The following is a 25,457-nucleotide window of genomic DNA, read 5'->3' as shown; positions in this document are numbered from 1 at the left end:
ATCTTCTAATATTGATGAGCAGTGAATTTCACATGAAAAAGCAGCCATATGCTGTTTTGAGAAAGTTTACTCCGAACCTAAACTGTAGAAACATAGCAAGCTTGATTTACTTGGTGTGATTTTAAGCGCTAGTTAGTGCATGGAATGGTCTCTCCCAAGAATGACTACAAACTCATTTTGATACACATGCTTTTCTTAAAACTTTCTTGCACACTACCTTTTAAAGTCGAAATTTCGAAAAAAAAAAAAAAGAAGGTAGGCAATCTAATTAGACCCAGAGGAGTAAACAAGTAAAATTTTGCGAATATAGCACTTACTGATTTAATTCTGTGGGCATGCCTGCATGACTGAATAGTGCTGAAATGAGCATTGCTGGGAAGCACATACGAGGCGTATTCGGAAACTAAGTACCGTTTTGAAAAAAATAGTAAAACAATTTTTTCGTACCCAATTTTATTTTTAGATGAAAATACATGTCTTAAACTATTTTTCAACATAGTTTCCGCCAATGATCAAACACTTGTCATAACGGGTGACCAGTTTCTGTATACCATTGTCAAAGAAACTTCCGCCAGTTTCGATAACCACAACTCCACAGCATTTTTCGTGCCATCGTCAGATCCAAAGCGCTTGCCACCAAGCTCGCGCTTCATGTGCAGGAACAAGTGATAGTCAGACGGTGCCAAGTCCGGGCTGTACGGCGGGTGATCGAAATGCTCCCAATGAAACTGTCGAATTAACGATCGAGTCACACCAGCAGTATGGGGCCGAGCATTGTCATGGAGCAACACAATTCCTTTACTGAGCATTCCTCTTCGTTTGTTTTGAATGGCATGCCTTAGTTTTGTTAAAGTCTCACAATATCATGCCGCATTAATGGTTTCACGTCTGGGAAGAAATTCAGTAAGCAAAACGCCTTTCCTATCCCAGAGGACAGTGTACATGATTTTTTGTGATGACATTGTCACTTTGAACTTTAGTTTTTTCGGAGAATGAGTGTGTCTCCACTCCATCGATTGTTATTTCGATTCTGGTGTGAAATGACACACCCAAGTTTCATCACCTGTCACAATTTGGTTTAAAAAGTTTTCACCCTCATCACTGTACCGCGTGAGAAATGTCGGGGCACTACCAAGTCGCTTTGTTTTGCGAACATCAGTGAGCATTTTTGGAACCCACCGGGAACACAGTTTGCGATAATTCAAGCGGTCAGACACAATTTCGAACAGAATAGTACGTGAAATTTGTGGAAATGCCTCTGAAAGAGTTGTCATTGTGAAGCGTCTGTCTTCATGAATTGCTTCATCAACTTTCCTTACCAAATCATCGGTGACAACAAAAGGCCGAGCCTCGGCGTGGACATTTGTTCGACCTGCATTAAACATTCTTACCCACTTTCTCACCATTCCATCACTTATCACGTATTCACCGTAAACTTCTGTCACTTGACGATAAATTTCGGCCGGTTTAACATTCCTCGCGTTCAAAAATTTAATCACGGCACGAGTCTCACAGTCAGTGGGAGAACTAATTGTCTTAAACATTTTGAATGTGCACAGCAAACTGAAAACACAACATAGAGACACCAAAATGGCGACAACTGAAAGTCAGTGAACAAGAAAAACTAGTGCGCATGCACGGGAGACACCTACCACAGCGCTAGAATGAAACGGTACTTAGTTTCCGAATACGCTACGTAATAGAGTTAGAGATTTTGCATAAGATTAAAAAACACTAGATTCTGAATGCTGTAGCATATTGAGCATTACTCAAGGTGTGCCACGGGGAGACCTGCTACTCTACACACCTCCCTTAAAAAGCTCTTTTTTGGTTATATGGTGATTACATGCATATGAATAGGAAAAAAAGTAATACTTGGGTATATATTTACATTTCATATTTACACTTTAGTCTATTTTTTTCATGGTGGTACTTTTTGAAGAAAGTGACACCACCTTTAAAAAACCACAACCCAATACTGCATGTTTTGCACATGCACAGGGATCCGTATTAGTTTCGCTACCTGAAAGCAATTCATGTAGCACTTTCAATGCTTCAGAAATGGTCAGCCCTCTCCAAACTGTTTCGAAAATAATTAAAAATCCGAAAAAAATAAACTAATATTATATCTACAACTAGAAATTATAAACTATAAAATAAAATAAAATTAACGTCTACAACTCAAAACTATTAAACGTAGCACAAGCGAAACTTTGAATGAAAGTGAAAGAGGGGAAAAAAAAAAAAAAAACACTGCTCTAGTGAAAAACCAAATAGATAACTGATAAAATTACCCTTGACCTTCAGAAAATCACCCCAACAATTTATTAGTTGATAACCAAATGTCCTCTCCCCCCCCCAAAAAAAAAAGAGAAAGAGAGAAAAGAAGAAAGAAAAACAGGAAATGAAACACAGATGTGGACCCACCTTTCTGTTGTCAATGAACTGACCAATGAGATGCGGAGAAACAAAGAATACAGTCTCTCAGTTGTCCTAAAGTCTTGGTGAGCCCGCTTTGGGAACACCAGAGGTTCGCCGTTCGACATTAGGGAAGATTTTTAAGGTAAAAATTTAAAACTAATATAGAATAAGAAGATTAGCATACAACCAAAAACATAAAAGAAATTTCTTTTCAAACAATTCTTTTTATACTCCTTAAAAAAAAGGGGGTACGGGGAAGATTTTTTTGAAAAATGAGGGTCTTGAAAAACTAAACATGGCTAAAATGTATGGATTGGTTTATGTTGAGTTGCCATCTACTATAAATAAAGAAGGTTCAGAGTACCTAAAAATCCTTTTTAGTTCAATTTTTCTGTGCATACAGAAGGAAATTTTTAGGTGTGCCCCGACCGGCATACCATGCCACAAAGGGTTAAAGCAGCTGGAAGACAAGAAATCTTTGAGAAAAGTGCTAATAAGAAAGCCTGAATGCAAAAATTTTGCCAGGTATATCTAGAAGTTCACAAAAACCACAGTTTTGCAGACTGTAGAGTTTGTTACAGTCTTGTTTTGTTCTGAAGTACTTGTTTTTGACTGTAGAGAGAATATATAATGAAGTGCATAAAAAACATTTGACAATAAAGTTAATGAATTTTCATATATGAATGCATAGAGTCACAGCTATCCCAAGACCTAAAATTTAGCTCTAAAAAATCAAAGTATTATCAAAGCATACAAAATTTGGTGATATTATGAAGTCTCTAAGAAATACAGAAGTGTGTAACTAGATTTTTTTTCGGTTAGTATTTCCAACTTTATAAAATAATTTTGGTTATTATAACTAAAATTGGTAGCTGTGGCCAATATTGTCAACATTCCCCGTTATAACATGCTCTTTTAATCATGTGCTCAGTTCATAATGTTAGGTTCGACACATTCTCAACACTATTTTCTCCATGGGCCTCCCAGATTAAAGAAGTTATGAAATTGAAATCATCAGCTTATAATAAAGTGATAAATTACTGTTAAACAACCGAGAAAATTCATTTTCATTCAATGAAATTAAATCTTACCCAAAATAATTGTAGAACTACGACAGACAACTGCACATGGATTGCAAGAATAAAAGTAGAAAACAGGTTTGGAGAAGGCTGATCACATTAACAAACATCACGATTTATTTTAGTGTTGATGTAAAAAATTCATGGTAGCCAAATTATTTTGACTCTCCTATTGGGGAGGGGGATGATGGCTGAAAAAACTCTCATGAAATTTTTGAGATGTTTACATCATCAAAGAAAACTGAAATTACTCAGATCACAATGAAAATTTTTAGTTTTATTAAAAGCATATAAATATTGAAAATACTAATTAAAATCATTATCATTATTTAGAATTCTATTAGTTACCTGCTGTTACCATCCACATTAAAAAAATTTTCGTTAATTTTGTGTGACATAACAAGAGTAGTGACATTTTCTGCCACATGAGGAGAAAAAGAAACTGAAAACTAAAATTTAAGAAAGTCTCACTCCTTTATTTCAAACATAAAGAGCTTATAAAACACAGATTTTTGAAAATCAAAAGTGCTATTATGAAAAAGTAGTGAATAACTGAACAAAATCCAAGTGATTTTTACATGTGCGCATTGTTTCATAATTCTCTAACATATAATAAAAAGGACATAACAGCATAAAAAATAACATCACATCATTGAAGAATTGTTGAGGAATGGTTTCCTCAAGGAACATTTTAGATAAGGAAACTGTATTTTTCACACCACAACCACAGAATAATTATGACAGCAAAGAGCAGAAATTTCTTACAGATGACAAAATATGTTATAATGATTCCAGTGCATCACAACTACGTTACACTAAAACAAAGCTAGATCATGATGCTAAATTTTTTTTGGCTTAAAATTAAGTACTTCAATAAAGTTTCTTACTCCAGTATCAAAACATAGGGACATCAGATTTTAAAGTAATTAAAATTATATTTCTGTTAGTAACAGCTAAAGAAAATAATTACTGTATACAAAAATTCTTAAAGGTAAACTGTGAAATAAAAATTCTCTATTAAAATCTATAAAACACATATAAAAATTTCAAATGATTTTTATGTACTTTTAAAAGAAAAATTGCCCATATAATAGGAAATATGTTTAACTACATATAAATATTATTCATTCTCAATATTTTGTAATTTTGCTCACTGTTATCAAACTAAGCAAAACCATGTCTACACAATGCTTCACAGGCCATATATCATCATCTACAAAAGACTAAGACAAATGTGGATGGATTTTTTCTTCTTTTGAATTTAAAGCACTCAAAAGTGTTTGGCACAATCTGCACAACTGTAATATATTTTGGTATCTAGGGATTCCACAAAATTTAGAGTAAATTAAAAATTATGCATACATTAATCAGTATTCTTTAGTTCTGTTTCTAGGTCTCGCTTTAAATTTTCAAAAATATTTTATTCTGGAAAGCAATTACTGTATACGGAACAGGTATACAGATTTTATGCATCAGAATAACCAGTTTGAGCTGTGAAACTAAAACATTTACTGGATGCTTAAATTACTGAAGTGATAATGCTTTATACTGTGCTATATATATTATAATCCCCCTTGCAAATGCTGTACATAGTTATTTCTAATCTTTGATACGATTTCTAAATAAACTAAAATCTGCCTTTATTCGAATGGGGAATGCAAAATGGAAGGGAAATTTACACATGCATAATTTCATAAGCTATAAAAACAGGTACAGAATTTTCAGTCTGACTAGAAAAAGGTCAATAAAGCAAATAATGCAGTGAATTTAAAAGGCATTTATGTAATATCATAAAATAGCATCATAAATTTATAGCTTAGAAAAATAATTGAATTAATTGCTTTCAGCTTTAATGCATGTAGAAGTGCTTTAGAAGGCAACACTAAAAATATCTTAATTTTTTTTTTCCACCTTGTAGACTTTTTACTCATTTATAAGAATTTACATTATGAGGGATACTGCAAATCTTAATTCACAGCTTCTGAATGCAATAAAATCAAATACTAACAGTTTCTTTACAAAGAACAATACAGAAAAGCATTTAATATCCACTTGCTTAGCAAAAACACTCATTACCTTGAGATACATTAACAGCTGTGGCCTTTCCTCTTTACAAAAAAGAAAATACTCCAGGTTTTAAACACTGAGTGACAAGCAATCCAAAAAATACAAACAAAAACAAATATAATCATAGTATTCCTTTACATATTATTATAAGCATGGTTAAGTTTCCTATCTACCAGTTAATCATAGTATTCCTTTACATATTTATTATAAGCATGGTTAAGTTTCCTATCTAGCAGTTTTTTTTTTGGTTGTTATTATGAGAAACCATGCATGTAATTATATTTATCCATAATCTTAGATTTATTTTGAATTTCTGCTGAAGGAAAATAAGCTTTCCTGAAATGCTTCATTTTTCATAAAGGCCAAATTAAAAAATATACTGTAAATCCAGGTCAACAGTTTCCTTCTATTTTTGATAAACAATACATAAAACTTTCTAAATTTGAGAAAATAGCAACAAAATATAATTTATGCATCGTCCTAATATATCCCCAGAAAAGTGTAATGATGTAAGCAATGTATGCTTATTTAAGTGTTTCAACGATAGAATCTGCGAAGAGACCTCAAAGAGCATACATAAAATCAAAGAACTTCGTCATCAAAGAACAAAGAACATTTTGTTTGAACTTTTTGTCAATGGCTGCAGTTGCAGATAAACCGTTTCAAATGAAAAGCAAGCAATTGCATTAAATGATCTAAATATATTTTTCATTCTTTGAGAAATCTATATACATTATCAGAGTTTTCATGTGATGAAAATGAAAACTACATTTAAATTTATTTATTTATAAATTTATTAAACTCCACATTAATTAAATAAGAATTTTAATCAGACAGTTCTCTGGATAATCAGTCTCCATTTTGCTTGGGAATTAGAGGGGGGGGGGAAAAAGGAAAAGCAAATTAAAAAAAAAAGTTTTCTTTAAAAAACTTAATTTATTTTTACTTTATTTTGGTTTTAAGCTGTCATTAAAGTGCAAGTAGCATCACTTTTCCGTATAATCCTTTACTGACCTAATAGCATGCAATTTATCCTTTACGACTTTTCTCTTTACTTTATACATGTAAGTTATACAGTTGCACATTATTACAGCTTTTCCTCAAATAAAGTTATATACATTTCTTTATTACATACTGTTTGTTTCATATTGCTATTAAAGCCCCCCCCAAAATGCAAGTAATATATAGATACCAAAATATATTTCAAAATTTCTTAAGCACCAAAGGACTTGTGTGACTGGATTACCAGTTGCACGTAAATCTAAAATCCTTTTTAAAAGTACATTTGGAATATTTTGGTACTTTCGGAAGTTTAAACATAGCATACATATTAATTTGTAAGCTCCTGCATTGAAACTCTATCCAACAGAAAATTCTTTAGTTTCAATAAACAAAAACATGAATTATTTGCATTTTTTAAACAAAATCAGATGCATCATGTTAGCAGATAGATCAGAAATTGCAAAAACTTGACAGTAATACAGGAATTAATTGGAAATAAAAATTCCATAAAAACTTTGACTTCTTGCAAATATAATTATATTATTATAAAAAACAAAAAAAAAATCTATTATGATAAAATGGAAAACTGCATATAATGTAACTAAAATTAATGACTTACTGCAGAAAACACTTTCTCACTTCTCTGAAAAAAAAAATCCTCTTTCCTAACTGTATGCCAAAATGCACCCTTCCTATGAAAAGGAAAATTTATCTAAATCAGGAATTTCCAATCTTTTTTCTTTTCACACTGTCAATTGATTCGTTAACAATGTCCTGAAAATTGTGTACACTTCACGTGATTCAGACAAATAATGCATGAAATTTATTCAGGTGTTTGTACATCAAATGTACATAAAATTTCTGAAACTGATTATATGATCATAACATTTATTAATATAAAAAATAGTTGATTCTTAATTTTAGTCTACCCGCTCAATCCATTATCCCTGTCCATATTTTTCCTGTAATAACTACAAGCATTTTTTCTTTACAATTGAAAGAATGTGTCAGTCTGCCAATCGAAAATTTGATTTTTCAACAATATAAATGAAATTTCCTGCATTCACAATATTATTTGAATTGTATACAAGAGGATTTCTAATAAACTCTTCCAAAAATAGAAAGTATGTATAACTTATTGTAATTTAACAAAAATTAACCTATGAAAGGAAAAAAAGATATCAACAATGCCAACTGAATTTTTTTTTTATTTTGGGTGATTATCCAATTGAAACATGCTAACTGCATTAGGCTCTTATGATTTTCTCCAAATGCAAAATACATCCTACTCAAAACTCCTTCCTCCACCTGCTTTTAAAGAAGATATTTTAATTGTAACTAAATGTTATCTCAATAATAAACCTCAATAATTAACTATATAATTTAAAATTATGCATATACTTCCATAAAAACACTACTAATGATCTTGTATCCCAATATAATTTTGATCCCAATATAATTTTGATATTAGCTACATGAAAGTGTTAAGTGCCTATAAATTACACAAAACATACATTCCTTAGAGTATGGAAAAATAACAAAATAATTTTTTTTAATCAGTTAATAGTTTCATTTACTTCATGATGCCACAGTATGAAGGCAGAATTGAAGTTCATTTCAATAACTAGTTTTAGTAGAAATCCAAGATACAAAAATGGCATTCCATATAAATGCAGATTGTTACAGCAAAATTACTTCATTTACTGCACTAAACCACGAATGTCGTCATCTGCAGCCAACTCACTAATAAATTGTAGATTTTTCTTGAAGTGAGAATAAAACTTCAGGACTTTCAGTATGTAACAATCCCTGCCAATTCCTTCTTTATTACTTAAACTTGAATCCTAGTAGGAAAATTTTTCAAGGCAAAATTTCCTTGTTCTTGAGCAGTGACTGCAATTCTTTTTTTATGTTTTCAGCAATCTTTACAAGATTTCTACATAAAATGGTGACAGTGAAATAGGTACGGAGAGTTCAGCACATGACATTTATTAATATATCATCTGATATTTTACACAAATTGCCGAGGATTTACAAAATTAACCTCCTAGTCTTTCTTCACTACTGAAGAACATTTTAACTTTATTATTACAGTTCAACTTGACATGCTTTGGATGTATTTCTTTCAAAAGTGATTTTATACCTTGCACAACATATGAATCTGGAGGTCTGCATTTAACATGTATTTCTCTGAAAATGTTTGCTTTTTATTTATGCATTTCCAACCTATATTCCAGACAAAGAAGTTTCGGAGATCCTATAAAGTTCTCTCTTGCTCTGATAACTTTTAGGGCAGAGAAATTTAATTTTTTAAAAATACCCAGTGACTTCTAATTATTATATGTACATGTTAGAACAATATCATAAGAACAGCCACAATGAACTTCTTACAGCATAACTAATACTTCATGTCTTTTAATGCTGTATTTTGTACCACATAAGTAAGACATAACATTTTCCATGACATAAAATTTTTATACATTTCATATATTTAATAAAACAGATCTGAAATATATAAGAAACTTCAATATAACAAACTTCTTCAGGTAGTTGCCATGTGCCATCATTTCACTTTTCATCATTTCACCGGTAGCATTTTTATTCGAATCTGCACCAAACTCAAATAAAAAGTGCATTTTTTTCTTACTTTAAATTGACTCTGATAGATCTACTTTTTGTTCACACAACATTACATCATAAGCATCTTAATTTTAGAAAGCATGCAGAATTTTTAAAAAGCAGCTAGAATGTCTAAAGTGTAATAATGAATTTGTAGTGACAAGTTTATTGGCAAAGAAAAATTTTACTGGTTTTGATTGTAAATAAACACATTTATATGAGAAAGGGGAAGATGATGCTCTTTGTTTTTCTCCACTTTCATCCCCCCTTACCTATAATAATGAAGGGGGCAAAACATTCATAGCACTGTCAAATCAAAAGGAATCTGCCCCATAAAAATTTACGATCTAGCACAGTGAAGAAATGTTTAGTCATTACCAGTAAATTACAATATGAATATGAGACTTTTCCTTTAAAAAATTTTTACAAAAGGGCATCCCTTTAAAAAGTTAAAATTATTTATTTCACTACAAAATTTATCAAATCCTACTTTACATAAATAAAACAAAAATCATCTTTGAAATATGATTAGTAGGATATCACTAAATAATATCTGATTGAAAATGATGATTAGACTGAATGCATAGTAAGTCTTAATGCATAAAACTCTAACTCAAGAACAGGAAAACATTTCACTTAGCAGTTCATCAAAGTAGCATATGATAGCCTATGCTATTTTGCATTAAAACTAAAGAACTGATATTTCTGCCATAAGAAAGCACATAAAAATTTCATGTATTATTAGAAACAACCTAAGGAGATAGTATCTTCACTTTATTGCACATTAGCTGTGCAACTAACTATGAAGATGGAAAGTACTTTTGCAAATATTTTAAGTTTTCTTGAAACATTCAAAGAAATTCACTTATTTCAGATTCATTTATCATAGAAAAACTTTTAGGGGCTCTCTGTCACAAGAAATGTGTTTTTCATGGAAGAATTTACAAAGAAAATGGCTCAGCATATTAGTTATCACCAAATACCTGTAGCTAGCATGTTATTTCTTGCACCACCCTACCTACCCCAGGAGCATACTTCACAATACATATTAATTTTACCTTCCAATAAATATCTTTTTTCCTATTATGGTATTTTTAATTCACTAATCGGATTTCTAATATAATGTCCCTAGATTCAGTTGAAAAGGAAACTGCTTTTCTAAACTCTCCAAAGATTCAAATAATTAAAAAAAAGAGAATGAAAACTTTAAGATATTAAAAACGTAAATTAAGATTTCTAGCACGAAAATAAAATAATATATACCATGCCCATCACTTCTAAAGCAAACTAAATTAATATACACAGATTCAAAATAATAAATGTGTTTCCTTTAGATCAGCTGATTTGTTTGGTTAAATGAGATTACAAAATGTATATGGGAATGCTAATATACCTTGATTATACAGTTATCTTTTTACTAAATATCCCCAAAAACATACAAAACAGTAATATCACCACTACTTTTAAAGGAATGCTAAAAAGCATAGAAATGGGAATTACAAAATAGGTTATTTTTTTTAAAAAAAGATCATACTTCACAAAGCTTCCATTTATTCATTAAAATTTTTTTTATCTGTTCTTGCATGCTTATCTAAAATTTACATACTTAATTCCACTAAAAGAAATGTATAACAGGTAACTTCTAATTGTGTGTTTAATTGAAAAAGATCATATTACACAGCTTCATAAAAATTTTAAAAAATAAAAATTCACAAATCAGCACGAAAGAGGACAAGATAGTTAAATGGAATGATCTGTGTGTTTACAATCAATAAATATAGTAGAATTACTCAGACTTGGGTATGTTAAATTGAACATCAAAATTTTTTCTGTCGTGTTCACTTCTGTTTTATTGAATGCTGATTATTATTATAGTAAAAACATTGCATTATTTTAAATAATTCTTTTGAAATCTTCAATAACATAAATGATGATGGCATAATTCTTTCAACACTTTATGCAATGAAATTTGATACGTTCAGGACATTTTTAATCCATCACTCTTTAGAAAGTGTTCTAAATGTTTACAAAATATTTCAAAAATATTTCTCAATGCTAGTAGTAATGGTACCTTTACCAGATAAAGTATGATTTTTATGTCTAGTGAAAATAAATAAGATGAGAAATGAAGCATATTTCTTGAAAATAGCACACAGAACAATGGTGATTGCAAACACACTTTTACTTCTTCCTCCTCTTTTTTTTCCTCATGTGAATATACCTATAGATTTAAAAAAAAAGTATACACCTCAAATGGAATTATATGATTTTGACCCCCAACAATGTACCCACCACATGTCAAGGAATCACATTACTAAAAGGAAACAGCATCATGGTAAATATTCTGGCAATTGATTAAGTTTATTCCTATCTTCTTCACTATCATCCCGAGCAATAAGTAAAGTATGGCCATAACCACAGGCAACAGCATGAATGTGAATACCATCTAATGGTTTCACTTCCTGTGGTGTTGTAGATGATTTTGGTCTGGACTCTCCATAACCCTAAAATGAAGTAAAAAACTTCAGATTTCTAGATAATTACGCTTCAACCTCTTATTAGTCTGAAAAGAAAAAAGAGTGCTTACCAGTTCACCATAAGTAGGACTAGGACCCCATGAAATGACACTTTCATCAGCAATGCAAACTATACTACAATTTGAACACCCAACATCCCGCACTTGCCAACCAGCAAGATCAGGGACTGGTTTGGGATACATTGTTGCTTCTCCAGCTCTTTTATTTTGGCCCCAAAAAAATAACACATCTAAAAAATAAAAAAATAATTAAAATGTACACTTAGAAAACCCCAGAAGAATTTAATTAATGTTCATAGAAAAAATCACAGAACTCGAATTCTCTTTTGATTCAAAGTTTTAGAACAGTTGAAAACACACCAATTGCCTTTACTTTTTAAACAGCAAAGCAGGTATAAAGTTTATCAGTTATCAAATTTAGTCTAAACCTCAATGCATTCTGTTTATTCTTGTACATGTACCGTAGAACAAAAATGCTTAGCTACATATTTACAAATTCATATGTGATGACGTGTTACTGAATTTAATTAAAAAAATATGAACAAGTTCATTAACTGATAAATTATTGCTATGTAAGCCAATAAACAAATGAGTCACACATTTATTTAACATTAGGTCATTAATTAACTGACATTAGGTCAGGGTTTCTCTCCCTTACAAAAAAACTTTGACTGGTTTAATTAAAATAGGGAATACAGTACGTGTCCAAATGAAAAGGACACTACAGTTATATGTAAAGAAAATTTAATAGCAATATTATAATTACAGTCTCTGTGGAAGAGTACAACTATAATAATTACCACTGACATTGATACATTGTTCACAACGCATATGAAGGGAGTGGATAGCTTCAGTGTAGAAACTTCTGGCATGCTAACAGATCCAGTTTTCATGGCATACTGCACTTCCTTGTCACAGGTGAACCTCTGACCTTCCAGATATTTTTTTTAAGGAGCCAAAGTTATGTGATTCACATGGGGAGATATTGGAGATGTAGAGAGAATGTTGCAGAATGTCCAACTGAAAACTTTCAAGGTTCTTGAGGGTCTTCTTGACTACATGTGGCCTAGTTTTGTCCTGGAGAAGCATTATCCCATTTGAGAGCGTCTCCTGCCCTCATTCTTGATGATCTATTTGAGCCTCAGCAAAGTGTTGCAATACTGCCCTACATTAATTGCTCACCCTGTTGTAGCTAGTCAATGACCAGGGGACCTTCTTTGTTGAAAACAAAACTGAATATCACTTTTTCGACCTTCTGGGCAGAATGGGATTTTTGTTGGACTAGAAGAACCAGGATGCTGCCACTCCATGCTCATTTACTTCGAGTGAAGCTCGAAATGGTGACACCTTGTTTCATCACATGCCGCAATCTTAGCAATGAAACTCATTCCTTGCTCTGCATAACCCAGCAGATGGGTCAAGCAAACACCCATTCTTGCCATCTTCTGATTCGCTGATGGATGCTTGGGTTCCCAACACTGTGCACAAACTTTGTCCTAACCAAGCTCTTTTGGATTATATATGCACAGTGCCTTTGTTTATCAACAGTAATTTCACATGTGGTGATCCAATGATTCTGCCATACAAACTCTTCTACAGCCAAAATCTATAGCACTGTTAGTACGATGTGCACTTGCTCACAGTGTGGCAAGTCCTTAATGCTTACACATCCTCACCTCATAATGCTGACACCACTGGAATACAATGCACAATGTGAGACACAGCTCTTCATACAACTCTTTCATCATGTGATAAATTTGTGAAGGATGCTCCCCTTCTGCATGAAGAAATTGGATAACGGCTCTTTTTGCTAATCTGGAGGAATCAATCATGCAACAAACAGCAGAAACAACTCTCAAGAAATGAAGATATTGATGCAAAACTGTTAACATGCATACGTAACTGGGAACATCCCCATGCCATCTACTGGCTAACACATTTTTTCATTGGAATTTGATACAATGCACTCACTACAGCTAATGTGAGCAAGTACTGCCACCTACATAAACAAAGCAAAGAGTAATGCAAGTAAAAAAATATAAAAACTTATGTGGTTATGCTCTTAAGCAAACCAGAATTTAATGCTAAATTTATCAGGCTCATCTTAGCTTACTTTTTAAATTTTTCTGCTTCTTTTTTATAATTCTGTAAAAATGACAACTCTAGACTGAAGAGATAGGTATACAATATATGTCGAAATCGTGCCTCAACAATGCACCAAATGGCGTTATCTATTTCTACGGTAAAAATCCTCCAGGTAAATACACTGCACTTGGTTCTAGAAGTCTGCCAGAAGCGGTGTAACAGAAAGGTCACAAAAGAGCTAGAACAAGACGCTTACTAATCGCACTTAGGTCATCAGACCTGGACTTACCTAAAGTGACCGCACATGCAGGTGGTCAGCTGTATCACAGAATATGTATTGTTAAAAAGGAAAACTTCTCTGCAACAGGAGTGGCTGCATTCCAACACACACGGAAACATCTGCCGCATTCATGAAATATCTGTCGCCTAAGACAGCATTGAAGGTCATATTTATCAAGAGTTCATATAAAACGAATATCATTTTAAATTTCTTTAAACTTTACTGTAAAGAAAATATATTTTTTTCGCAAGCAATTTAATTAATGGATTAGTTATTTTGAGGGGAAAAAGTATGAAAAATCCTAATTTAAATTAATGTGAAAAGTCAAAGAATGTTTCTTCTTAACATGTGTTCCTCAATTTCCTGTACGCATCGTGGAGGGGAAAACTCTCGCTGCCAGGTTCCGTCGCCACACACCTTGGCAAATTTCCCCTCTGCTTTCCAGTGGTGTAAGAGCAAACTGGTTTACATTACCTTTATGGAACCTTTCCTTCTTTACAGACATTCCTCGGCGGCAAGGAGGTTAGGATACATGGAGATGGTGTCTCTGCTATTACAGTACGAAGAAAGTGAAGCCAGGGGAAGGAAATAAGCCACGCCACGTGAGGGCAAGAAAATGATAACCTTATACTAAGCGAAGTGAGATAAAACGCCAGATGGTTTCAAGTTCTCAGTGTGCTTTCTGATTTTGTATGCATAGATCTGAAAGACCTAAAAGGCACTGAATCGTTACAGCGAAATAATGTCTACATTTCCAACTTCATGTCCATGTTTTAGAACATGCATAAAAAAGTAGAATAATCAAAACGTGTTTGAATGACATTCAAGAAAGAGTTTGATTATTTTCCTTGTGTAAAGTACACGAAGAAAGCTATACAGTTCTCAGATTTACCTTTTCATAATAATAATAAAAGTGATAGTCGTAATTAACTTATATGCGATGGCAAAACGATAAGTAAACAAGGGGAGGGGGAGTGGCAAGCTCTCCATGGAAAAGAAAACAGTTTACTTTAATGTCTGATCATAATTACTTTACAGGTGTGTTACCTTTTATATGTTTAAATACATTTTATTTTGTGCTCAAGTAAATATATAACAAGTGGATTTGATGTTTAGTCACATTTGTTGTGCGAGTTTTAAAATAACAATGTAAAATTTACATATTTCTATCATTTTTTATTCAAATTAAATTTTTTTGAAACATAAGTAATATTTATAACATGAAAAATTTGAGAATTATATACATATATATATAGATGATGTCTCTGCTATTACAGTACAAAGAAAGTGAAGCCAGGGGAAGGAAATAAGCCACGCCACGTGAGGGTAAGAAAATGATAACCTTACTAAGCGAAGTGAGATAAAACACCAGATGGTTTCAAGTTCTCAGTGTGCTTTCTGATTTTGTATGCATAGATCTAAAAGGCCTAAAAGGCACTGAATTGTTGCAGCGAAATAATGTCTACATTTCCAACTTCATGTCCATGTAAAAGAATGTTTTAGAACATGCATAAAAAGTAGAATAATGCATAAAAAAGTAGTAGTAAAGTATAATTAAATTATGGTTTGGGTACATAGTTACCGTTTTGTGTTCACAATATTTTTAACACAATACATTCATTAATTACAGGATGCAATTACATAATATAGAAATTATTGCAACTACAAAATGTAGAAATTATAGCAATTACATGTAGAAATAAAATAAAATGGCGAGAAAGGTAAAGGAAAGAGGGTGTGAACAATCTGCGATCCTTTATGACTACCAGGAACAAAATTGGAAGTGGTTAGAGCATGTCAATCTTTCTAAGCCACGACTACTAAGGGCATGCTTGCCCCCTTTTTTGGCTTCACTCTGACTGCGTGGAGGGCATCTCCATGAGTTCTAACCTCCTTGCTTGGCGGTATCATTTACCTATGCCTACTGGAATGAATGTTGTGATTCCTCTCCTAAAACATACTCAGTCTGTCTGTACATGCTCATCTCATTTGTCTTTTCTTCTGTGAACCAGAAAATAAAACCTGATACTTGGAACAGTGGGTGCAATCTCTGTTTAATGCTGAGACATCACTCCCACATATATATCTCCCTTTCACAGCTGAATGTTTTATAAACGTCTATACTTCTAGTAAAGCTTGGAAAAGTTATGAAATATTGGTACTTGAGTCCACAAATAAGGAAACAGCACTGTAAATCTGAAATCATCAAATTGATGGTTGTTTTTCTAGAGTTAAGACAGTGAGATCTCTCATGGCAACAAGGGTTTCTGTAATTATATAAAGAAACAGAGAGCTTAGATACAGCAACTCCACAGAAAATCAAAATAATCTGAAACTGTGCGTCTGTCTTAGAGACATCTGTGTTTGTCTTACAGAAGTTTTACTGTAGTTCTAGACTACACTATTCTAAAATTCTGTATTGCTTAAACCAACAGAAAAAATTAAAAGTAAAGAGTGATTTTATATTTATATGGCCTTAAGACAACAAATATTCAAGATAACTGGCTTTCCACTGCACTCAGAAAAATCTCCTAAAATATGAGGAAAAGACTATCACATAAAAACTTCTATTGTGGTTCATGACCGAATTTCAGAAAAACAACAAAATACTTACCAAGCTCGTTGACAGCCATGCTATAAGTGCCACCTGCAAACACCTTTTTCACTCCTCTGTTTGGCCCATCAAAAGATTTAATTAATCTTGGCACCATTTCGTCTTTCTGTTCTGCATGACCAAGTCTTCCATAGCCTCCAAAACCCCAAGAAAAGCAACGCTTTTTTGTATCTACTGCCACCTACATAAATACAAAGCACAACTTAAATTTTATATAATAACAAACAGGACTTTTTAAATTAGACCTTTCAGTCAAAATGATTCCTTACACTGTGATTTATTCCACATGCTACACTAACTATTTGCACATCATCAACTAACGTCACATGGCCTTCCCTTGTCTTTTCTATGTATGCTATAATACGCCGAGGTGCCAATTCACATCTAAATGACAGCTTGTTGCTAGTTACAAAGTATCTGCCATCTGAATTGTGACCTAAAATTAAATACATCAACATTTACAATAGATTTACATAAATTGAAGAGGTTACTTTCTCCTACGTGAAGTTACATGTCCTTATTGTTATGAATTAGAATAATTGTAATTATTGATTAAAGGATGGCCTAGAAATTATTCCATGAAATTTATGTGGCAAAATGTACTCCAGAATCAGATACCTTACGATATCCAAAACTGGAGATTGCTTATGATGTCATATTGCTCATTAATGACAATTGCTTCCACACATTCACCTACAATATTGTATAAACATGTTCATTAAACTGTCATTGTAAATACAGCAGATCTATTATATAATATCCTGGCTGTATAAACATTTGAGCTCATCTGATTTTAGGCTTAAGAATTTTGCTTTCCATTCCACATCATTTGATCGCACTTAAAACATTTTTTGTGCAATTATTAAAACCAATGGTTGATTTAAATTTTTTTCTTTAATTACTAATGCATCCAATATATATTAATAGCTGCTGGATTACTCATAAGTGAACAAATATTAGTATTCGAGTTTTGGCCAAACTATTTTTTAAAAAAAAGCTTAATGTACATGCAAAGTAAGTTTTCAAAATTGTATATAACAGCTCTTACACAGGTTTATGCTTTAACATAAAAATTAATAAGGGGAAAAAATATAACATTACCTAGTTGTCCATATTCAGGACATCCAAAACTGTGCATTCCACCCCTCACATCAACAATTACACTAAACTCTGCACCACAAGCAACTTTGGTAATAGATCTGCCCTTAAATGCAATCTAAGGAAATTGATTTTATTTATAGCATTAGAAAAGAGGTAATAAGAGCAAATAGAAGCACTAATAAAATAGTACCTGTACATTAAAAATTATTTAAATTATAGACTAAAATGATACAAAGCAAACAAAAAAGTTATGACTTATGGCTTAAATTCACAGCAAGTAACCAGAATAATAAATGTAGTAAAACTATAGGAAATTTTTCTTTCATTTTACAAATCATGAGTGTAACTGGCATCCTTATGCTTAAAAAACTTAAAGGAGAAATTTTACCTAGCTGCCTCATTTGCATGTTGATTTATTAGCAATTAAATATAGCCAATTAAAATCCAATCTATATTACAAAATAAAAATTATATGGTCCACCAGCAGATAATCTTAGGTTGCTAGACTTCTGGAAACCTGCTGTTTGCATCAAATTTACTAATATTAGCTACTGCTATTTCTCAAAAGTTAACCCCTTCGATTCCGACTGTCACGCCTACGTGCCAGCAACGAACACACCCACTTCCCGGCCGCCACGCATGCATGCCAGAGGGTTTTCCCGTTCAGCCCCGACTGTCAGGTATTTGTGCCAGTGTCCTGGAATGTTTTAAAAACGATAATTTCTGCCACAAGATGGCACTGTATGTCTATATGGTTTCAAATACATGTACATTAGACCTTCTACTCGAAATGAGAGAAGCATGACTCACATACATGTGTTTGATCATATAAACAAAAGGGGAAATAAATGTTTTCGAATGGCGTGATTTATGACGTCTCCAAATTCGCACGTGGTAGTTGTTTATTGTAAGTAGAGAAGTTTTAATTTCGCTAAAGCATTGGGTATTTCGGTTTGCAGTTCAGTTTTTAGAAAATAATTAGATCTTGCTAGACTGAATTCTTTCTGTTTTCACCGTTGCAATGTCGAAGCTTCGAAAATGTTTTAACAGAGCATGAAATAACAGAAATGATGCAAAATATTTCAGATATTGAATCTGAAAGATTAACTGAAAGACATTTTCCAAAACTTTGTTCAGAAGAGACTGATAAGAAAATGAGACGATGATGCTTTGTTTGTTCACATTCCGGGAAAAATCCTCCAAAACGGCAAATGAGTTATTACGAGTGCAAGGAATGTAACGTAGGATTGTGTGTAGATCCCTGTTTTCAAATTTTTCATACAAAAAGAGAATTTTAAGTAATATATTTAGTTTTCAGATGTATAATGTTAAAAGACATAAAATGGTGAGTAATCAAAATAAAATGTGTGAAATATGCATTTAAACAAGAAATAAGGTAGTTAAAGTATATATAAAAATATCTATAAAGCATAAGCCATTTAAATACTCCATAGAGCATTATTAAACAATGCGTTGATACTTCAGAAATTTCATGGATTTAGGCTTCATAGCAAAAAAGCCCCAGGCCCTGGACAGACGTTCGCGTAAGACACTGCCGGCCTCCGCGATAAGCGCGTAAGGGGTTAAAAATCATTAATTAAGAGCACATTTCTAAACTGACTGCCAACTGTTAACTTTAAATTCACATTGCATTAATGTTGAGAAGTATGGCTTACTTTTTACTTATTTTACATTCAATTCGTCATTTCAGACTTTCTTGAATTACTATCAGAACACACACTAAAGGTTTGCTAATTTTTAAGTCATACAGGACAGTCTTAAAAAGTTCCCTGATTTATGAACTCTTAGCAGTCCATCCACTCAAACAATCAAAATTAAATTTCAGATATTATTTGAAAGCATGTGCTCAAAATTGTAACGTTTTAAAACAGTACAACTGTAACAGTTCGGATCACAGAGAAAAACGTTCAAAATTTTTAAATGGTGACACCCAATTTTTTTAACAATTTTTTACGATTACCCTGCATTTTTTTCATAAAATAACAAAGAAAGCTTAAAGTGAATACAAAGACTTATCATATACACAGTTTTTAAGTACACAGCAATCTGTTTTTACTTAAAAAAAATTAGAGAATTGCAGAGACCCCACATTGTGGAAACCTAAGCAACAATGGCTATATACCAAATACTTCTATGAGCTGTTCCATCTAGAAATTTTGTGGCAAAATTCTGTATTCCTGCAGAAATTTTACTCGTTTCTTTCATTGCTGGCCAAATTTCGCAAACCCATACCTTAAAACTAGGTTTAACGGAAAAATATCATGATAGTTTTGAAAAAACCTCTGAAACTTGGTGCTGAATGGTGACAGTTTCACAATTGATGGGATAATACATAAATGCATTATAAAATTCATGTATTCTGCACAGCACCTTCATTATCCCTTCATTATTATACAATTAATAAAATTACAGTAAACATTTCTAAAATATAAACAGATGGATAATTTAAATTGCACTCGTAATTTATAATTTCCTATATCTTAAAACTATATTTAGAAAAATTATGCTATCTACATTTGACAAATGAGTTATACCTTTGTTGGTACATTTATAGTAGTATTTTGAGATCCCACGCCACATTGGCCCATCTTGTTGTCACCACATGAGTAGACAATGCCTCGTTCTGGAAGAAAAGCAACAGTTTTAACAATAGCCATATCACATAATTTTGAACATCACATGCACAAATTGCTACATATTTAATCTTTCTGCTTACAAAGTAGTATATTAATATCTAGTTGTAAGGAAAGTTTTCCTTTGGTTTTTGCAGGCCTCCTGCAAGTTGAGATATGCTTACGGCTCTTTAAATGTGCACATGACATTCATTGATGAAGGTTATGGAGTTTTTTTTTTTTTTTTTTGCTACAGCATCGGGTGTCCCTTTAAATGTGCAAGTGGCATTTATCAATAAATGTTTAGGGAGTCTAAAAACTACAGCATTGGGTATTTAGGTTTGCAGGCCATGTTTGAAATCAAGAGCTGCACCTTATGTGATAAGGTCCTGTTTTGAGTGTTGAAGAACAGAAACTTTTTAACAAATTATGTGAATCTAAATTAGGTTATATCTACAACTTTACAAGTAATAAAGGAAAATAAACTTCAGGATCATATGGGGAAAGCGATGCTAAATCTAACTGAAGAACTTTCTGGTCAAGGGTACTATTTTATATATTGATAAACTTTCATGCCTCCGTCACTGGCAGATGAACTCTTTAAACTTGAAACGAATACTTGTGGAACTTTAATCAAGAGAACAAAAGGAATGACTGAAAATTTTTCACCGCCCAAAATAAAAATTGCTGAGATGTTAGTTTTGCAGAAAAAAGAACCTAAACTTAACTGCTTTCAGAAATGAATGTCAAGTACTAACTATTTCAATGATGCATATAAACATAAAAGATTAGATAACAGGTAATCCTATTATGAAGCCAGTGTGCAACACACAGTAAAATAAGAATAGGGGAGGGATAGACAAGTGATGCCTTAATAATACAGTACAGTCAAAAGTCTTTAATCCAGACTCGTCGGGACTTCGGTGATTCCGGATTATAGATCATCAGTTTAAATCTGGTAAGATGGCATGCAGAAATTATAAAATTAAAAATATGAAACCGTAATTTATAAAATAATGAGCAATTATGATCTAAAGGGTATCAAAATTTACACACACACACACACACACACACAAAAAAAAAAGCTTAATATTTATTTGTTTACTTTATTAAACATTTCTTTCAACACGCGCATGCACATACATTATGCATAGCCGAAATTAGAAAATTGCAACCAGAAAACTATTTGATTTGTATTCGTGATATTTATAATGATGAGGAATTTGATTTAAATCATATCAAAGACGGAGTACATCGAGATGAAATACTACATTTAATAAGGAATTATAAGCCGAATAAAATAAAAACATCTGCCCTGAAGATAACGATAGTGCTGACAGATCAACTTCCAGTTCATTGCGCGCCGCGACGTTTCCCCCCCCTCCCGCAGAGCAGCGTGAAATTCATAAACACATTTTGGAATGGTTAGAGAAACAAAGGATATGCCTTTATCGATTTTTTGCAGCAATTCCACTTTTTGTTTGATGGACATCGAAACATGCTTTCGCTTTGTATATCCTTTGGCAGCTCCAGAATCGGAAATTCTTTTTGACATAATCGAAAGTTCAAGCTTACTTTTATAAAATTGCTCTAACAGTCTGCAAAAAATAATAAGCTGGATCCAATTAGAAGGTTAAGGAACAACGCAATCTGAAACATTAACTGAAATAGATAATTAGATAATTTTAGCTTAGCTTATACCATCCGTTATACATTAAACACACATGCGTAAACGTATTATGCGCATGCGTAAATGCATACGCGAATGCGTAAAGGTATTATGTGCATGCTTAAATGCATATGCGAATATATATATATATAATGAAAGCACAAATTGGAAGTTAGTTCCACGCACTTTTTCTGAAGAACTTGCAAAATGAAGTAAAGACCATATTTGAATACTTGATGATATCTAACTTTAAGAACGATGAACTTGCAGATACTTTTCTCACTGGAGTTCTAGGCAGCAGGTACATGAATCCTGTCCGGCTAAAAAAAGGTCATGATATAAAATGAATGATTTGGAGCTTGGCGATGGCGTAATAGATGAGCAGCGAAGAAACTTAGCAAACATGTCAGGATTTCTTGATAGAAATAAACTTAGTGCAAGTGGGTCATGTTAAAGAAATTTGACTTTTATCACATTATGTATTGAGAGGACACAGCAACAGTTTTATTGTACCACAGTAAACAAGCTAACTACCATCAACAGTCGCAGCACTTTTATGCCATGGAGCCACTACACAAGCAGGATTTTATGTGCTTTATTAAATCATAACATTGTTTTATCACTTTTATGACAGGCTAGTATAACGCAGTAGTTAAACATAAGAGGCTTACTTACAGGTATTTCAAAGCTGAAACTTAAAAACATGAGTTTATCCTGAATGTACTGTTGTGTCTTCTCTTTATATAGCCACAGTTAAAAATAACAAGACATTTTGGTGTTCACAGAATGACAAAATGACCAAATTCTTCCTAACAAGCTACCATTTTTTCATCCATCTACTCCAATATACAACAGCCATTAATATTGTGGAAATTCTAACTGAGTAAGATTATGAGCTGAGTAAGATGAGAGCTGAACGATAACAAGGACAGACATGTAGAAAATGTTTTGACAATGATTCCTTTTACTTTTCTTTTAATTTTAATGTGAATAAATAAACTATTCTATGCCATTATCTACATAATTTTGGTATCAGAAGTGGGATAGAATTCTTGAAGATTAATAACTGAATTCTATGTAGGATTACATATTTAAGAACTTCAAAGATAGAAGTTATGTAGATTTTATTTTCATATTTGACAATGATTCCAAGTGGAATAAAACAAATCAATGTTGCATTGAAGAACTGCAAAACAGACAAAATTAGAATTTTACATTGATTTATTTTCAATGCAGACGGTGATAGGTCAAAACAGAAACATTTCTGGCTTTTACTTTGCTTCAGATAGTGATGAATTTCAAAACAAATTAAAACATATAGAAGAAAGCTTTTCATTTAATGAGTTAGTCACAATTTCTAATATTTTAAGTATTTTATGAAATGGCAATAAATCAGAAACAGCAAAAATAATTTTATCTTTATTATGTGATATTGAAACACTAGGTGAAAATATAACCGGTGCCGAAACGTCTAGCTCCCATTAATTGGAAATAGAAGTTTTAATAAATAAAAGAAGTGAAAATGATTTTTCAATGTAGTGCAAATTTTTTTTTATTAGAAAAGTAACACTGATTCTTTTATACAGTGTGATTGTGCTTGCAAAAATGAAACTACTGGAAATTCTATAATGCAGAGTGTTAACATTATTCTGACATCGAAAGTTCTTTTACGAAGTTTAATGCAGAATCACATGAAAATGTTGTTTAATGGGTTGAACATTTTGAGAAAACTTCTACATTATTTAATTTGTTAGATTTACAAAAATGTGTCTTTGCTAAATGATCGCCTGGTGGGAACGCAGCATTATTTGTTTGAATAGAACTGGAACTCAATTTAAGAAAAGCTTTAATTGATGAATTCTCTTTTGAAATAAATTCTGTTATTACATGATCTATTAAGTCACAGGAAAATGAAAAATACTGAATCAGCTCAAGAATATTTCTTAAAAATGAAAGTATGTAATCTTGGGAAAATAGATGATGCTGTCTTCATACATTATTATACAAGGAATAAATAATAGGCATGAAAACAAAATCCTACTGTACGGATGTAAAAACTTAATTGAATTTAAAGAAAAACTCAATGTATACGAAGTAATGAAGAATGGTTTTGCAAAAAGTAAAGGTACTTTCGATAGAACGAAAACAAAACATGATTATAATGATAAAACTAACTTAAAACCGAAAATGTGAATAAAAGTAAATTGAAGAAAGATGGTAAATCTGATATGAAATATACTGGAAGTCTTAACAATAAAATTTGTTTTAATTGGGGTTTAAAAAATCCTATTTCTAAAAACTGTATTCATAAAGATAAGGGAATTAAATGAAGTTTTCGAACATAAAGCTTCAGAATGTCCAAAAACAAATTTGAAAACAGAAGTAACCACTTTGTTAATGTTGAATCGAAGTTGAACAAAATGATAATGATTGGTAATTTAACGGTAAAATCATTAACAGACGCTGGTGGTCAAGCGACATTGCTTAGAACATCTGTTTTCGATAAACTAAATGTTGAAGAATTACGTCCTTCGAATTCTTTGATTGGGTTTGGAAAATGCTGAGTACAACCATTAGGCTGTTTTTAAGAAAGTATTCAAGTTCACAATTGTAATTGTAATGCTGACATTTGTGTAGAGGAAAATTATAGCTTGTGACATCATTGTAGGACTTAATATGTTAATGCAGGGTGAAACTCTAATAAATGAAAATGAAGTTACGATTAGAAATAGATCCCAGTGCATAAAAGAAATAAATACTTTAGTTATTCTTCCAGTTGATTTAATTTGTGATGAAACTGAAGTAAATATTGAATTTGATGTTCCAAATATGTTTGGAGATAAAAGTGCAACGATTAGTTTCGAAATATGTACCATGTAAAACTAAAACAAGACACAGAAATGAACATTTCGGTAAAAAATAATGAATCTATATTTCATCAGCCTCGTAGGTTGACATTTTCAGAAAAAAGAATTGTTGAAGCTCAAGTAGCTGAATGGTTAGAACAAGGAGTAGTAGAACCTAGTTCTCAGAATACTGCAGCCCAGTTGTAATCGTTAAAAAGACGGAACATCTCGTTTATGTATTGATTATAGGAGATTGAATAAAATAATAGTAAAGGACAGGTTTCCACTTCCATTAATTGAAGATATTCTAGATCAGTTGCAGGGACCACATGTGTTTCAGTACACGATGACGTAAACAAGGAGAGTAGGAAGTATACTTCATTTGCCATACACGAAGGTCAACACCAATTTCTCAAGGTTCCTTTTGGACTATGCAATTCTCCGGCTGTATTTCAGAGGTACATCAACACCATTTTCTGACCTTTAGTTAATGATGGTATTGTTT

The 25,457-nt window shown here is 32.2% G+C and overlaps 1 protein-coding gene across 1 annotated transcript in view; it reads right to left on the bottom strand.

The window, feature by feature from the left end:
- Nucleotides 1-3,955: 3,955 nt before the first annotated feature.
- Nucleotides 3,956-25,457, bottom strand: part of LOC118182066 (protein RCC2 homolog) — a 77,324-nt gene continuing 55,822 nt past the window's right edge. Inside the window, exons 5-10 of the mRNA XM_035351347.2 lie at nucleotides 20,360-20,448; nucleotides 17,805-17,919; nucleotides 16,973-17,139; nucleotides 16,704-16,884; nucleotides 11,776-11,954; nucleotides 3,956-11,692 (exon numbers count right to left, since the gene is read on the bottom strand). Of these exons, the coding sequence (XP_035207238.1) occupies nucleotides 11,519-11,692; nucleotides 11,776-11,954; nucleotides 16,704-16,884; nucleotides 16,973-17,139; nucleotides 17,805-17,919; nucleotides 20,360-20,448 (905 nt within the window). The 3' untranslated portion in view covers nucleotides 3,956-11,518. The remainder of the gene's footprint in view (nucleotides 11,693-11,775; nucleotides 11,955-16,703; nucleotides 16,885-16,972; nucleotides 17,140-17,804; nucleotides 17,920-20,359; nucleotides 20,449-25,457) is intronic.

Source organism: Stegodyphus dumicola, chromosome X2 (genome assembly GCF_044657685.1).
Source record: "Stegodyphus dumicola isolate Sdum_Otavi_A_Nest chromosome X2, ASM4465768v1".
Classification (NCBI taxonomy): Eukaryota; Metazoa; Arthropoda; class Arachnida; order Araneae; family Eresidae; genus Stegodyphus; species Stegodyphus dumicola.
Note: the sequence above shows the minus strand (reverse complement) of the source record. Positions and strands in the feature narration are given on the sequence as shown.